Raw genomic sequence first — 14,455 nt, 5'->3', positions numbered from 1 at the left:
AAATAAACTGTATATATTAAAGATAGACAATTTGATGTTTTGACACACACACACACACACACACACACACACACACCCATAAAACCATCACCATAATTAAGGCAGTAAATATATTCATCACAAAAATAATAACTCTCTTATTCCTAATATTGGTAGCTTTTTTCCTAATCAGTCTAGCTAGAGGTTTACCAATTTTATTTATCTCAATAAATAAACTTTCATTGACTTTCCTCTATTATTTTTCTGTTTTTCTAGTTTATTGATTTCTGCTCTGATCTTTAATATTCCTTTTCCTCTACTTAGTTTGGGTTTAAGTTGCTCTTCTGTTTCTTATTCCTAAATTAAAAGCTGAGGGCATTGATTTGCGATCTTTCTTCTTTTGAAATATAGGCACTCAGTGAGATATTTTGCTCTAATCTGCTTTAGCAGCATTCCGTACATTTTGATACATTGTGTCTTCATTTTGATTCTCTTTGAAATAGTTTCTAATTTGCTTTTTGACTTTTTCATTGACCCATGGCTTATTTAGAAATGCATTATTTAATCTCCCAACTATCTATGGGTTTTCCAGAGATTTTTTTTTTTTTAAGATTTATTTATTAGAGAGAGAGACAGCCAGCAAGAGAGGGAACACAAGCAGGGGGAGTGGGAGAGGAAGAAGCAGGCTCCCAGCGGAGCATGAGCCCAATGCGGGGCTCGATCCCAGGACTCTGAGATCATGCCCTGAGCTGAAGGCAGATGCTTAAGGACTGAGCCACCCAGGCGCCCCCCGAGATCTGTTATTTGTAAATTAATTCCATTGTGTAAGAGAATATATCAGGTATGATTGGAATCCATTTACACTGAGAACTTGTTTTGTGGCCCAGGATATAGTTAATATGGTAAATTTTGTATGTTTACATAAAAAGAATGTATATTCTCCTGTTGTTGGGTAGTATTTTTATAAATGTCAATCTAATTAAGCTGGTTCAGAGTATTGTTCAAATCTTCAATATCCTTTCTGATTTTCTGTATACTTGTTCTGCCACTTATTGAAGGAGGCTATTCCCCCCCGCTGCCCCGCAACACTGGGCTTGAACTCACGACCCTGAGATCAAAACCTGAGCTGAGATCTAGAGCCAGACACTTAATCAACTGAGCCTCCTATGTGCCCCAGAGGGAGGTTATTGATATCTCTAACTATAATTACAGATTCTTCTATTTCTCCCCGCAAATCTATCAATTTTTGATTTATGTATTTTGAAACTATTAGTGGGTGCTTTGTTTAGATCTGTCCTCCTAATGATATGACCCATTTATCATTATGAAATGAACTTCTTTATATCCTTGGTTATATTCTTTGCTCTGAAATATGTCTTATTTGTTCTTAATATAGCCACTCTAGTTTTTTGTTTTTAATTTACATTATCCTGCCTTTTTTTTTTTTTTTAATTTGTGGTAAGACCATGTAACAGATTAACTCTTAATAAATTTTGAGTGCAAGATACAGTGTTTTTAACTATAGGCATGGTATTGTAGAACAGATCTTTAGAACTTACTCATCTTGTATGACTGGATTAAACATTCTCCATTTCCCCATCCACCCAACCTCTGGCCACCACCATTCTGCTCTCTGCTTCTATGATTTTAACAATTTTAGATAACTCATGTAAGTAGAAACACATGTAGTATTTGTCTTTCTGTGATTTATTTTGCTTAGCATAATATCCTTAGGGTTCACCCATATTGTTGCATATGGCAGGATTTCCTTCCTTTTTTAAGGCCAAATAATATTCCACTGTATTTTCTTTATCCATTCATCTGTCATGGGACATTTAAGTTGTTTCCACACCTTGGCTATCGTGAATAATGCTGCAATGAATATGGAAGTGCAAGTATCTCTTTGTAATTCTCATTTCAATTCTTTTGGATAAATACTCAGGAATGGGATTCCTGAATTATATAGTAATTCTATTTCAAATTTTTTGAGGAACCTCTATACTATTTTCCACAGTGGCTGCACTATTTTACATTCTCACCAACAATGTACAAGGGTTCCAATGCTTCCATGACCTTGCCAACACTTTTCTCTCTCTCTCTCTTTGTTTTGATAATAGCCATCCTAACAGGGGTAAAGTGATATACCTGTTTGATTTTGATGTGCAATTCCCTGATGACTAATGACTCTGAGCATCTTTTCCTATAGCTGTTTGACACTTGTGTGTCTTCTTTGGAGAAGTATCTATTCAAATTATTTGCCCATTTTACATCAGGTTATTATTTTTTTTTGCTATTGAGTTGTAGTTCCTTATACATCTTGGAAATTAACCCCTTTGATATACAGTTTGCAATTATTTTCTTGAATTCTGCAGGTTCTTTTCACTGTTGTTAGTTTGTTATGCAGAAAAAAAAAAACAAAGCCCCACTTGTCCAGTTTTGCTTTTGTTGACTTTTGGTATCATAACCAAGAAATCACTGCCAAGACCAATGTCATGAAGCTTTCCTATCATATTTTCTTCTAGCTGTTTTATAGTTTAAGATCTTTGAGATGATTTTTTTGGGTATGGTTCATTGTTTTGCAATTAGATATCCAGTTTTCCCAACACCATTTGTTGAAGACACTATCCGATCCCTACTTATATTCCTGGCACTCTCAACTAGTTTCTGGATTGCTCACAAAGGGAATTTGTCTGTGTATTACTGCTAACTCGGTATGTTTATGGGTGGGGAGGAAGGTCCAAGTCTTCTATTCTGTCATCTTGCTGATGTCATGCCTCAGCATGGTATATCTTTTAACACTGTTTTATGGGGCACTTGGGTGGCTCAGTTGGTTAGGCTTCTGCCTTCAGCTCAGGTCATGATCTCAGGTTCCTGGGATTGAGCCTCACATTGGGCTCCCTGCTTCTCCCCTCCTTCTGCCCCTTTCTTGCTCACTCTTTTCAAATAAATAAATAAAATCGAAAAACAAAACACCTCTACTTTTCACCTATTTTTGTCTTTACATTTGAAGTGCATTTTTTTCTAATTTCTACATTTCTTCTGAACTTGTAGCTTATAATAGCATACCAACTTTGTAAATTAGTTATTTTAGATGAAGAATCACCACTTTCTAAATAATATACTACCATGTGTGATTCTGGGTACAAGGTAGGGAGAGGAGAGCAGAGATAAGAAATAGACCTTAAATAGAACCATTAATATAACTTAATATAATACAATTTGAATAATGGGGTAAATGACTTAATGTGTGGTTTTATTTCATATTATACAAATATCAATCAACCAGCCAGTAGTCAGATGCCAAGAACTCTAAGACAAATTCTCTTGAGGATAGTTTCCCAGATTTTTTAGTGTATCTAACAACTGACTGCACAGTTTGTTAAAAATGTAGATTTTCAGGCTAAACTCCAGATTTTAATTTAGTAGGATTGATATGGAATCTAGGAATCTACAAATTACTGACCAACTCAGTGACTCTGATAGGAGACAAAGAGATTACTATGGAGTTAGACATATCCTTATTTCTTATTTGAACTGGATAAATGGATGATGGATACGACAGAATGAAAATTATTAGACAATCCAAGTAGAGGCAAGAACAAGCCAAGGTGTTTTAGTCTAGCTTAAGAGGTTCAGATTAGAATAGCCCTCTGGTATCAAACTAAAAAACCTACAGATTAGAATCTTGAAACCATCTAAGGTTTCAGAGTAGGGAAATAATAATCTGACAAATTTTTAAAGGAATATTGATTGGATGGGATGAGTTGTAAGTTGGAAAGCCAGCAAGAAGGTTTACAATGAGGTGATAAAGGTAAGCATCAAGGAGGAGGTACAGACAATAGAAAATAAAATGTCAGAAGTCATACTGGTAAAAAATATTGAACTTCCCTTCACATACCTAAAAATAGGAAGTTAATATTAAATACATTAAAAATATTCATTACAAACATAATAATAACAGCAACAATAATAATAAAAATAATAAGAATGAAATAATCTTTAACAGGTCTTTCAGATGTTTACTTGATTCATTCTTGAAACTCCACAGGAGCTCAACAGCAGTTTGTATTGCCTGGAAGAATTATTAAAAAGAGGTATTAGTATTCTAAGTTAAAACGAATCTATCAGTCATTATAAACTAAAAACAGGCATTTCCTATCTTCTATATGCATGTTACATTCTGTAGCATAATCACATTTCTTTTTTTTTCAATTTCAAATTATTTTTTTAATTTTTATATTTTTTAAAAAATATTTTATTTATTTGACAGCACAAGTAGGGGGAGCGGCATGCTGAGGGAAAGGGAGAATCAAGCTCCCAGCTGAGCAAGGAGCCCTATGGGGGGGGCTTGATCCCAGGACCCTGTGATCATGACCTGAGTTGAAGCAGACGCTTAACCTACTGACTCACACAGGTGCCTCTTAAATTTTTTAAAGTTTTATTTATTTAAGTAATCTCTATACCCAATGTGGGGCTCGAACTCATGACCCTGAGATCAAGAGTTGCCTGCTCTTCTAACTGAGCCAGCCATGTGCCCCACATAATTATATTTCTTCATTCACCATCTCAACCAATTTTGATTTATTGTCAAATATAAAAAGATTCATAGTCAAAAGAGAAAACTTTATTTCTCCACAACTACAAATTCGACATTTAGGTTAAAATTTTAAGGGTATGATAGAGGGAACAATTCTGGGGGTGGGGTGGGGTTGGGTGGGTAGGTAGGAGCAAAAAAGTCAGACAAGGCTTCAAGGAAGATGGGACCTGAACTGGGCTCGGAGGTGGGATCTAGATATGTGGAAAATAGAGGGTACGGAAGGAGGAAAGAAAAGGCATTTTACACAAAAATCTTAGTATGGATTTTGTACATCAGAAATTGTCAAAGAATTCTCACAGTTCATAAAAATGGATAACTTGTGAAATGTTGTGAAAGCAAATCCAAAGGAAGATGTCACCTATACATTTATTAATTTCTTACCTTCTTTCAATGGTGTTTTGAGAGCAAAATTTTCTTTGCTTTCATGAAGAAAAGCCTTTGAAGGATCAAAGTGTTTGATACCAAGAACTTTATTCAATTCCTCCTGAAGTTTTGTCTCACTTTGTTTTCTTTTAGCAAGCTGAGAGCGGAGTTTTGACACCTCCTGTGTATGAAAAATATAGACAATAAACAATAATTAAAGTTCATGTTGGCGAAATGTGTTATCCATGTTACTGACAAATTCCAAAGTTGCTCATGTACCAAACCAAAAGGCAAAAATCACTACTAGATACAGGCTTTAAGACTACAAGTTACAAAATGACTCTGAAGGGCTGTCACAAAGGAGATAATGAGACATTTAAATCTTCTTGCCACTCTACAGTTACAAAGCTATGTTTCTGATAAAAATTCATCTCCAAATTAAATGCAGAAGTCAACCTCTGGCGTGACAGCAGGAAAAGCTCCACTAACCGGCTTCCTAGTAAAACTAAAAATTATAAAAAGCCAACCATTTAAAGTCTATAAAAATGGTCCTAAGGCAAAACCGTCAATGAAGAAACATATACTCAAGCAATTCTAGAAAAATATGGTAAAAAAAGGCAAGGGTCTGTGGTATTTGAAAAGGAACCCTGCTCCTTTTTCTCAGCTCCCAGTTTAGCAAGGTGAAAACCTTACACCAGACAGCTACAGTTAAGAATATGGGGCCCTCTCTTCCCCCAGCACCCACTCAGAGGCTTTTCCTGCCAGGAATAGGACATCAGCATTTCTCATCTCACCCTCAGCTACCTGTTGCTGAGGCTATGTCCCAAGTAAATGTGGCTGAGAGGTGAAGGATCCTTTCTTCCGTAGAACAAAGGGCTCTAACTTAGGAGCTGTGTGCTGAAAATGCTGGGACCCTGATCACCTTTGCCCTGGCTCATGAGGTGATGATACCATGCCAGGAAAGGCAAGCTTAGAGAACCTCAGGCTGTTCCCCTTTCCCTCCAAGTCTGCCAAGCACTCCGTTCCTAGACCAGATGTGTCACTCAGAGAAAAGCTTGCCATTTTCTCCAACTTCAGCTCCAGAGCCCTGTCTCAGAGATTTAATTGGGCGGGGGGTGGGGGGGCGAAGTAGACTATAAAATGCATAGGTCCTAACTTCTTGCCAAAGGGGCTGATTTCACTTGGAACAGAATTGATAGAAGTTCAAGCTGAAGGGTGCTGTGAATAACAGTAGAGCAAGTGGTGTAAGGGAACTGGGAGGTGATTCAAAATATAGGCTGAACTGTAGGTTTAAAACTGGTGAATAAGACAGCTGGGAGCAGCCCTTCTGGAGTCAGAATATAATCACTGACCTCAGACACAATTCCAATGAAAGAGCCAGAATTTAATTGGGTGAGTTTGTAGAGCAAACTCCAGGGCACTGATGAAAATAAAAGAACAATAAGCAACTAGTTCTCTAGCAACTAGCAGAGTTTAACAAGTGATCAGGGAAGTAAAGGAAGACAGCCCTACCAAAATCAGTGTCATGCCAGGGTGACTGTGGGCATATTAGCAACATCAGAGGCACAACACTACTGGGGGTGGAGAGAAGGAATAGAATTCACTGGCACAATCCAGCCAATAACAACAAATGAACAAGAAAACAACAGGCCTAGGAGAGGGCTGTCACCAGAAGTGCTATAATATGTAATCTAAAATATCCACTATCTGACAAAAATGTACAAATACACAGGAAAGCATGACCTATACACTGGAAAAAAGTAGGGAACAAAAACTGCCTGTAAGAACAACCAGATATTGTACTTATCCAAAAAAGATATATATTTTTTTTTTAAAGATTTTATTTATTTATACGACAGAGATAGAGACAGCCAGCGAGGAGGGAACACAAGCAGGGGGAGTGGGAGAGGAAGAAGCAGGCTCATAGCAGAGGAGCCTGATGTGGGGCTCGATCCCATAACGCCGGGATCACGCCCTGAGCCGAAGGCAGGCGCTTAACCGCTGTGCCACCCAGGCGCCCCCCAAAAAAGATTTTAAACTAGCCATTATAAATATATTTTACAGAACTAAAGGAACCAAAAAAAAAAAAAAAAAAGTAAGAATACTCAAATTACTAGAATCAGAAATGAAAGGAGGAATATAATGACTGACCTTGCCAAAATTATAAAGATTACAAAAAAGTACTATGAACAGTTATATACCCATAAATCAGATAACTTAAATGAAATGGACAAATTCCTAGAAAGACACAAACTACTGAAACTCTCTCAAAAAGAAAGTCAATATGAATAGACTCATAAGAAGTGAAAAGATTGAATAGTAATTGAAAACTACCCGCAAAGAAAACTGAGGTCCGGATGGCTTCATACTGAATTCTATTGCACATTCAGTGAAGAAGCAATACCAATTATTCACAAACTATTTCAAAAAGTAAAAAAGACAAAATCTTTCCCAACTAATTTTATAAGGTCAGCATTACCTTGATACCAAAGCCAGAAAAGATATTACGTATTTTCTGAGCCTGGGTGGCTCAACTGTGTAAGCGACTGACTTTGGCTCAGGTCATGATCCCAGGGTCCTGGGATTGAGTCCCGCATCAGGCTCCCTGATCAACGGGGGGCCTGCTTCTCCCTCTCCCTCTGCTGCTCCCCCTGCCTGTGCCCTCCCGCTGTCAAATAAATAAATAAAATCTTTAAAAACAAAACAAAACCTATAGACCAGTATCTGTTGGAGATATGGATGAAAAAAATCCTCAGCAAATATTAGCAAAGTGAATCCAGCAACATATAAAGGGAATTATACACCATGACCAAGTGAAATATATCAGAAATGCAAGGTTAATTTAATAAATAAATTTAAAAAAGAAATTAATTTAAGAAATCATATCAATAGAATAAAGTCACGTGATTATGTCATAGACACAGAGAAGGCATTTGACAAAAATTAACACATTTTCATGATAAAAACACTAAAAAAACTAGTAATAGAAGGAAACTTTCTCAACTTGATAAAGAGTGTCTAGGATAGACCCACAGCTAATAGCAAACTTAATGGTGAAAGTATGAATGTTTTCCCCCAAATCAGGACCAAAACACGGATGTTCACTCATATCACTTCTATTCAACATTGTCTGGAAGTTCTACCCAGGGAACTTAGGCAAGAAAAAGTAATCAAATACATTGTCAGAAGAGAAGTAAAACTATTCTCTATTTACAAATGATCTTCTATACAGAAAATCCTAAGGAAGCCACTAAAAAACTATTACAACAAATAAATGAGCTCAGCAAGACTGAAGAATACAAGACCAGTATACAAAAATCAATCTGATTTCTATACACTTGCAATGAACCACCTAAAAATGAAATTAAGAAAACAATTTCATATACAATAACACTAAAAAGGATAAAATACTTAGGAATAAATTAACAAAAGAAGTACAAAACTTACACTTTGAAAATGCCAAAACATTGTTGAAAGAAATTAAACATCTAAATAATTGGAAAAACATCTCACGTTTGTGGATCAGAAGATGTAACATAGTTAAGATGGCAATACCCCAAGCTTATCTACACACTCAACAAAATTCCCATATGAATCTTAAATGACTTCTTTATAAAAGTTGAATAGCTGGTTCTGGAATTCATATGGAATTGCAAGGGACCCAGAATAGCCAAAACAATCTTGAAAAAGGAGAAAGTAGGATGATTCACGCTTCCTGGTTTTAGCACTTATTACAAACCAACAGTAATCAAGACAGCAATCAAATGAAAAATACATTTGAGAGTCTAGAAATGAACCATAAATAAACGGTCAACTGATTTTCAACAAGGGTGTCAAGACCATTCACTGGAGAAAGAGTAGTCTCTTTACAAATGGCATGAGCACAACTAGATACCCACATGCTAAAGAATAAAGCTGGACCCTTACCCCACACTGTATATAAAACTCTCAGATGGATCAATGACCTAAATATAAAGCTAAAACTGTAAAACTCTTAGAAGAAAACAGAGATAAATCTTCATGACCTAGGATTTGGCAAAGGTTTGTTAAATGTCAAAGAACAGGAAACAAAGGAGAAAACTATTGTGCTTCAATGAACATCATTAAGAAAGTGAAACGAAAATGTACAGAGTGGGAGAAAATATTTTCAAGTAATACATCTGATAAGGAACATACACATATAAAGAACTTTCATAATTTATTAAAAAAACAAACAGTAATCCAATTAAAAATGGGCAAAGGACATGAATAGAAAGTTCTTCCAGAAAAGATATACAAATGGCCAATAAGCACATAAAAAGATCGTCAACATAATTAGTTATCAGGGAAATGCAAGTCAAAAACCACAATTAGGTATCTCTTCACATCCACTAGTATGGTCAGGATGAAAAAATCAGGTAAAAAGAAATGTTGGTGAGGATGTGGAAAAACTGGAACCCTCATATATGGCAGGTGGAATACAGAAAGATATAGCTGCTTTGCAAAATAATTCCTCACATGATTAAACATAAAGTTACCAAGTTACCAAGCAATTTTGCTTGTAAGTATAACCCAAGATAAACCAAAACATATGTCCACACAAAAACTTGTACATGAATGTTTATAGTAGCATTATTCATAATAGCCCAAAGGTGGAAACAAGTCAAATGTCTATCACTGACAAATGGATAAATAAAATGTGACATATCCACACAATGAAATATTAGGTCATAAAGAGGAATGAAATACTGATACATGCTATGACATGGACGAACTTTGAAAACACTGTTAATCAAAAGAAGCTAGTCACAAAAGACCACATATCATTTGAGTGCACAAATAGGAAACATTTAAGAATAGGGAAATTTATAGAGACAGAAAGTAGATTAGTGGTGGGAGGAGTGAATGAGGAGATAGGGAGATGACAGTTAAAAGGTAAGGGGTTCCATTTTGAGGTGACAAAAATGTTCTAAAATTGACTGTGGAGATCATTGTGTATCTGCGAATGTACTAAAAACCACGGAGTTGAATACTTTAAATGGGTGAATTGTATGGTATGTGAATTATATCTTAATAAAGCTGTTAAAAAGAAAAACTTAAATGCTTAACTATCTTTTTCTTAAGTAATCTCTATGCCCAATGTGGGCTTGAACTCATGGCCCTGAGATCAAGAATCACCCATTCTACCAACTGAGCCAGCCAGGTGCTCTAAATGCTTAAACTATTTTTGAATGCTGCTTATCTTTATGATATTTATTTATACCAAGGACTTTACTATTTTGCAAATAGAAATGGATGTGTAAAGCTTTACGAACTCTTCCAATTACACTAGTGATTTCCAATATACTAATGAGGTAGTTGGAAACCTGAGAACATTAATAGCCATCTGGTCGACACTCTAAAATAAATCCATAATTCTCAGATGGATGTTCCTCTATAAACTTAGTTTTTTCTGATATCAAAGTCCTTCCTTAAATTTTGTAGTTGGAATAACAAATGCCCCACCCAAATACTTTCAATAGAACAAAGTGTTATTTTACAAACCGATTTGAGTTGGCTATTTTCATCTTTCAGTTTCACAACATGCTTGATTTTTTGCTTTAGATTTTGATGACCCAGTAATTTAGCATACGAATCTCTTAGTTTATTTAGTTGTTCCTGAGCTGCACCATGTTCATTCAACAAAGCCTGTTTCTCTGCTTCAAACGCATCCAGTTGTAGCTGAAAAAGAGTTTTTTTTTATAGACTTAGAAATGTTAAATTTACTTGTCTCATATAAACTACAAAGGAAACTCAATTACAAAAAAAGAAAAAAACAAAACAAACGATGGATGAAAACAGATCATGCTGACATATTCTCAGGGCTCTCCATAAATTCTGTGAGACTCTTTAAAAAAACTTTTGTGTATTTCATTTCCCAGATCACTAAAACAGAGGGAAAGAACCAGGGAAAGAAGGTCAGCTAGCCAGCCTAATCCGTCTATCAGCTGGATCACCGTATTCTAACCAATACTGTCCTCCCACTTTTTTAAGTGCTGAGATTAGCATTTATCCTTTTTTATTTTAAGATCAGTAAATTAATTTGAGAAACACGGAAAGATCCTAACAAAATTAAGGATCACGGATTAACATAAATTATCAAAAATTTTATCAGGAGAGCCTTCTAAACTATTAAGTCTCTTACTAGAAGGTAATTATTAGCCTATAAAGACGACACAAAAAATGTATGCATAATAATTTTTAGAAATTTATAAGTCTCCTTTAATAGGGAGTTAAATTAGCACTGTAAATGTACAGCAAAATGATCTTTCAGAAAAATCAAGTCACTGTGGTGATTGTGACAGGGAACACAGTGAATGCCAAAAACAAACACAAGTGAGTATAGTTTCAACTGACAAACCTGAAAAGGTTTTGTTTTATTATATAGTTCTTCATAAAGGAGACGCCACTTATTCATTTCCTCAGTTAACTCTGCCAGTGTGTTTTCTTTTCCAGCTTTTCTGTAAGGGGAAATCAAATTTAAAAACATAGTGTATTAGGAAAAGAGTGTATTAGAAAAAATAACTGAGGTTATATGGCAGTCAGGTTCTAAACCTAGATTACCTTGCTTCTTCCTCTTCCAGTTGTTTCTTTGACTCTTCACCTTGTTGCTTGAGTTGGTTCTGCAAATCAGTTATTCTTTTATGAGAAGAGACTGTGATTTCTTTAATTTCTGCTTCTTTAAGTGCTGACTTGGTCTGCAGATCTAGAAGCATCCTTGAGTTTGAGAGAAGAGTCCACTAAATATTTTATAGCCATTTGATAACTTTCTCCCTTTCTTTTACTTAAAAAAATAAATGAAACAAAACAACTCAAGGGACTTTCCACAAATTGTACTTTTTTTAACTGTGTAAACTCTTAATTTGCAACTGAAGATCACCCAAAGCAAGTCATGAAATTACAATTCCCTGCATCACTTAGTAGCTGGCTTTCAACAACATTAAGTTATCTTAATGGTTCTAAGGCTACAAGTACGGGCAGGTTTTAGTTCTCCCACACACCTTGCATATTCTTGATTTGCATTCTCAGTTGCCAATATCTGACGGTGAATGTCCTCTGCACTTTTCTCGGCGTTGGCCACTTTTTCCTGAAGTGATGAGTTCTCCAGCTTAAGATCTTCTATCTCACTAGCTGTTAATGCTTTATAACTTATTCAAAGGAAAATAAAAAGTTGAAGGATTTTTCTAATTAGTGTAAGCATGATAAATATACAGCTCAGTTAATATTTTATACAGTTTAGGGTAACACAAACAAAACCTTATAAACTATGCATTTACACAGGTAAAAATTCAGTATTCTGAAGTCAGTATTAATGAGCTTATATGGCATATGCTGTTTGTTCAAAGAAAAAAAATTGAGTGCCTACTATGTGTACTATGTATATCAAACATGAAAATTACTCCAAAACAAATAAATATATGATCCCTGCACCTACTGTCACATTTATGGTCTTGTGGGGAAGACAGGGAAATGCCTCTCCAGGTCTTCGCAAAAAAAATGGGAAAATATATGTACAATAAAATTTGTGTTATGAAGAAAACTAGAGGGGCGCCTGTGTGGCTCAGTTGGTTAAATGCCTGCCTTTGGCTCAGGTCATGATCTGAGTCTGGGATGGAGCACAACAGGGCTCCCCGCTCAGCAAGGAGTCTGCTTTGCCCTCTCCTTTGCCCCTCCCCCACGCTCTCTCTCTCTCTCTCATAAATAAGTAAATAAATAAATCTTAAAAAAAGAAAAGAAAAGAAAACTAAAGAGCACCTTAAGCTGGCAAAACAGGGAAACGTACTGTTTTTGGTGATTCAGAAAAGGCCTTTCTGAACCTATAGTTAGGCTGAGATGTGATGGGTAAAGCAAAGTCAGCTAGGGTTCAGGTGAAAGTGTTTCAGAGGGAAAAGCTGCATATGTGCTCTGAGGCAGGTAGAACACAGTGCAGTAAGAGATGAGACTGGAATGTAATGAAGAAGAGATGCGGAGCAGAAGCCAGAGGCATGAGGCCGGTCATCACTGCGGTGCACGCACATCAGCCCAGGTGAGTGGTAAAGGACGGTTAGACCAAGGACTTGGCCATAGAAAGATGTGAAATCTCTTTTGAAGGCAGAATTGCAAATTTTATGAAATAGGTTGGATGTTGGAAGAAAGGGAGAGAAAATGATTAAAGAAGAGTCTCAGATTTATGGAATGAGAAGCTGGGAAGAGGGAGATGTGACTGACTGAAATAAAAAGGAATGAGGGAGAGGTAGAAAGAGACAGAAAGAAAATCAAGAGTTGTTTCGGACAGGTTAATGTTACACGGTAGGGAGATGTCTACTTGGAGATGTCAAGCAGGCAGCTGGACATATGGGTAGAAAGCTGAAAGAAAAGATTTGGTTTGAATAAATAAATTTTAATGCTGTTAGCATCCTGATGGTGAGTGAAGTCACGGAATGGCTAAAAACTTCCCAAGGCACAATTTTTCAAAGTAGCAGGAAAGGCAATCCCTTCACAGGGTTGAAAACAGTATTAAAATAGAATTCATATTTATACTTGGATATATAAATTAGAAATATATATACACATATACATTATACATACACATATACATTACATGCAGATTATTCACATGGAAAAACAAAAATAAATTTGATCCCTTTATCACTGCACACACAGAAATCTGTTCTAGATGGAAAAATGAAACTTAAAAAATGAAATACCTTTACGTTCTTGGATAGAAAGAAATTCTTTTTTTTTTTTTTTTTTTAAAGATTTTATTTATTTATTTGACAGAGATAGAGACAGCCAGCGAGAGAGGGAACACAAGCAGGGGGAGTGGGAGAGGAAGAGCAGGCTCCCAGCAGAGGAGCCCGATGTGGGGCTCGATCCCATAACGCCGGGATCACGCCCTGAGCCGAAGGCAGGCGCTTAACCGCTGTGCCACCCAGGCGCCCCGGATAGAAAGAAATTCTTAAACTACCCACAAACATGTTCTTATAAAAATCTATAAATTCAACATTAAAATCAGGACACCAGAGTGGCTCAGTTGGTTAAGTGTCTGACTCTTTTTTTTTTTTTTTTTAAAGATTTTATTTATTTATTTGACAGAGAGAGAGACAGCCAGAGACAGAGGGAACACAAGCAGAGGGAGTGGGAGAGGAAGAAGCAGGCTACCAGCCGAGGAGCCTGATGCGGGGCTGGAACCCAGAACACCAGGATCACGCCCTGAGCCAAAGGTAGACGCTTAACGACTGCGCCACCCAGGCGCCCCAAGCGTCTGACTCTTGATTATGGCTTGGGTCATGATCTCAGGGTTGTGGGATAGAGGCTCCATGCTCAGTGGGGAGTCTGCCTCTCCCCTCCCTCTTCCATGTACTCTCTCTCTCAAATAAATACATCTTAAAAAAAATATTAAAACCAAGAATTTCCATTCATCAGAAGAAACCATAAAGAAAATGAAAAGATAAGCCACACTTTGGTAGAAGATATTTGTAACCCACATTGCTAATAAAAACTTTACAATCAGGAAAA

At 36.4% G+C, this 14,455-nt stretch overlaps 1 protein-coding gene across 3 annotated transcripts in view; it reads right to left on the bottom strand.

The window, feature by feature from the left end:
* Positions 1–3,211: 3,211 nt before the first annotated feature.
* HMMR (hyaluronan mediated motility receptor) overlaps positions 3,212–14,455 on the bottom strand; it is a 40,259-nt gene continuing 29,015 nt past the window's right edge. For all 3 annotated transcript variants that reach the window (XM_044388559.3, XM_026510922.4, XM_057312298.1), the window contains 6 exons: positions 11,959–12,105; positions 11,522–11,674; positions 11,319–11,418; positions 10,463–10,639; positions 4,958–5,120; positions 3,212–4,051 (listed from right to left, as the gene is read on the bottom strand). In XM_044388559.3, the coding sequence (XP_044244494.3) occupies positions 4,032–4,051; positions 4,958–5,120; positions 10,463–10,639; positions 11,319–11,418; positions 11,522–11,674; positions 11,959–12,105 (760 nt within the window). In that variant the 3' untranslated portion in view covers positions 3,212–4,031. The remainder of the gene's footprint in view (positions 4,052–4,957; positions 5,121–10,462; positions 10,640–11,318; positions 11,419–11,521; positions 11,675–11,958; positions 12,106–14,455) is intronic.

Source organism: Ursus arctos, unplaced genomic scaffold (genome assembly GCF_023065955.2).
Source record: "Ursus arctos isolate Adak ecotype North America unplaced genomic scaffold, UrsArc2.0 scaffold_15, whole genome shotgun sequence".
Taxonomy (NCBI): Eukaryota; Metazoa; Chordata; class Mammalia; order Carnivora; family Ursidae; genus Ursus; species Ursus arctos.
The sequence above is the reverse complement of the archived record's forward strand: the minus strand, read 5'-3'. Positions and strand labels throughout refer to the sequence as shown.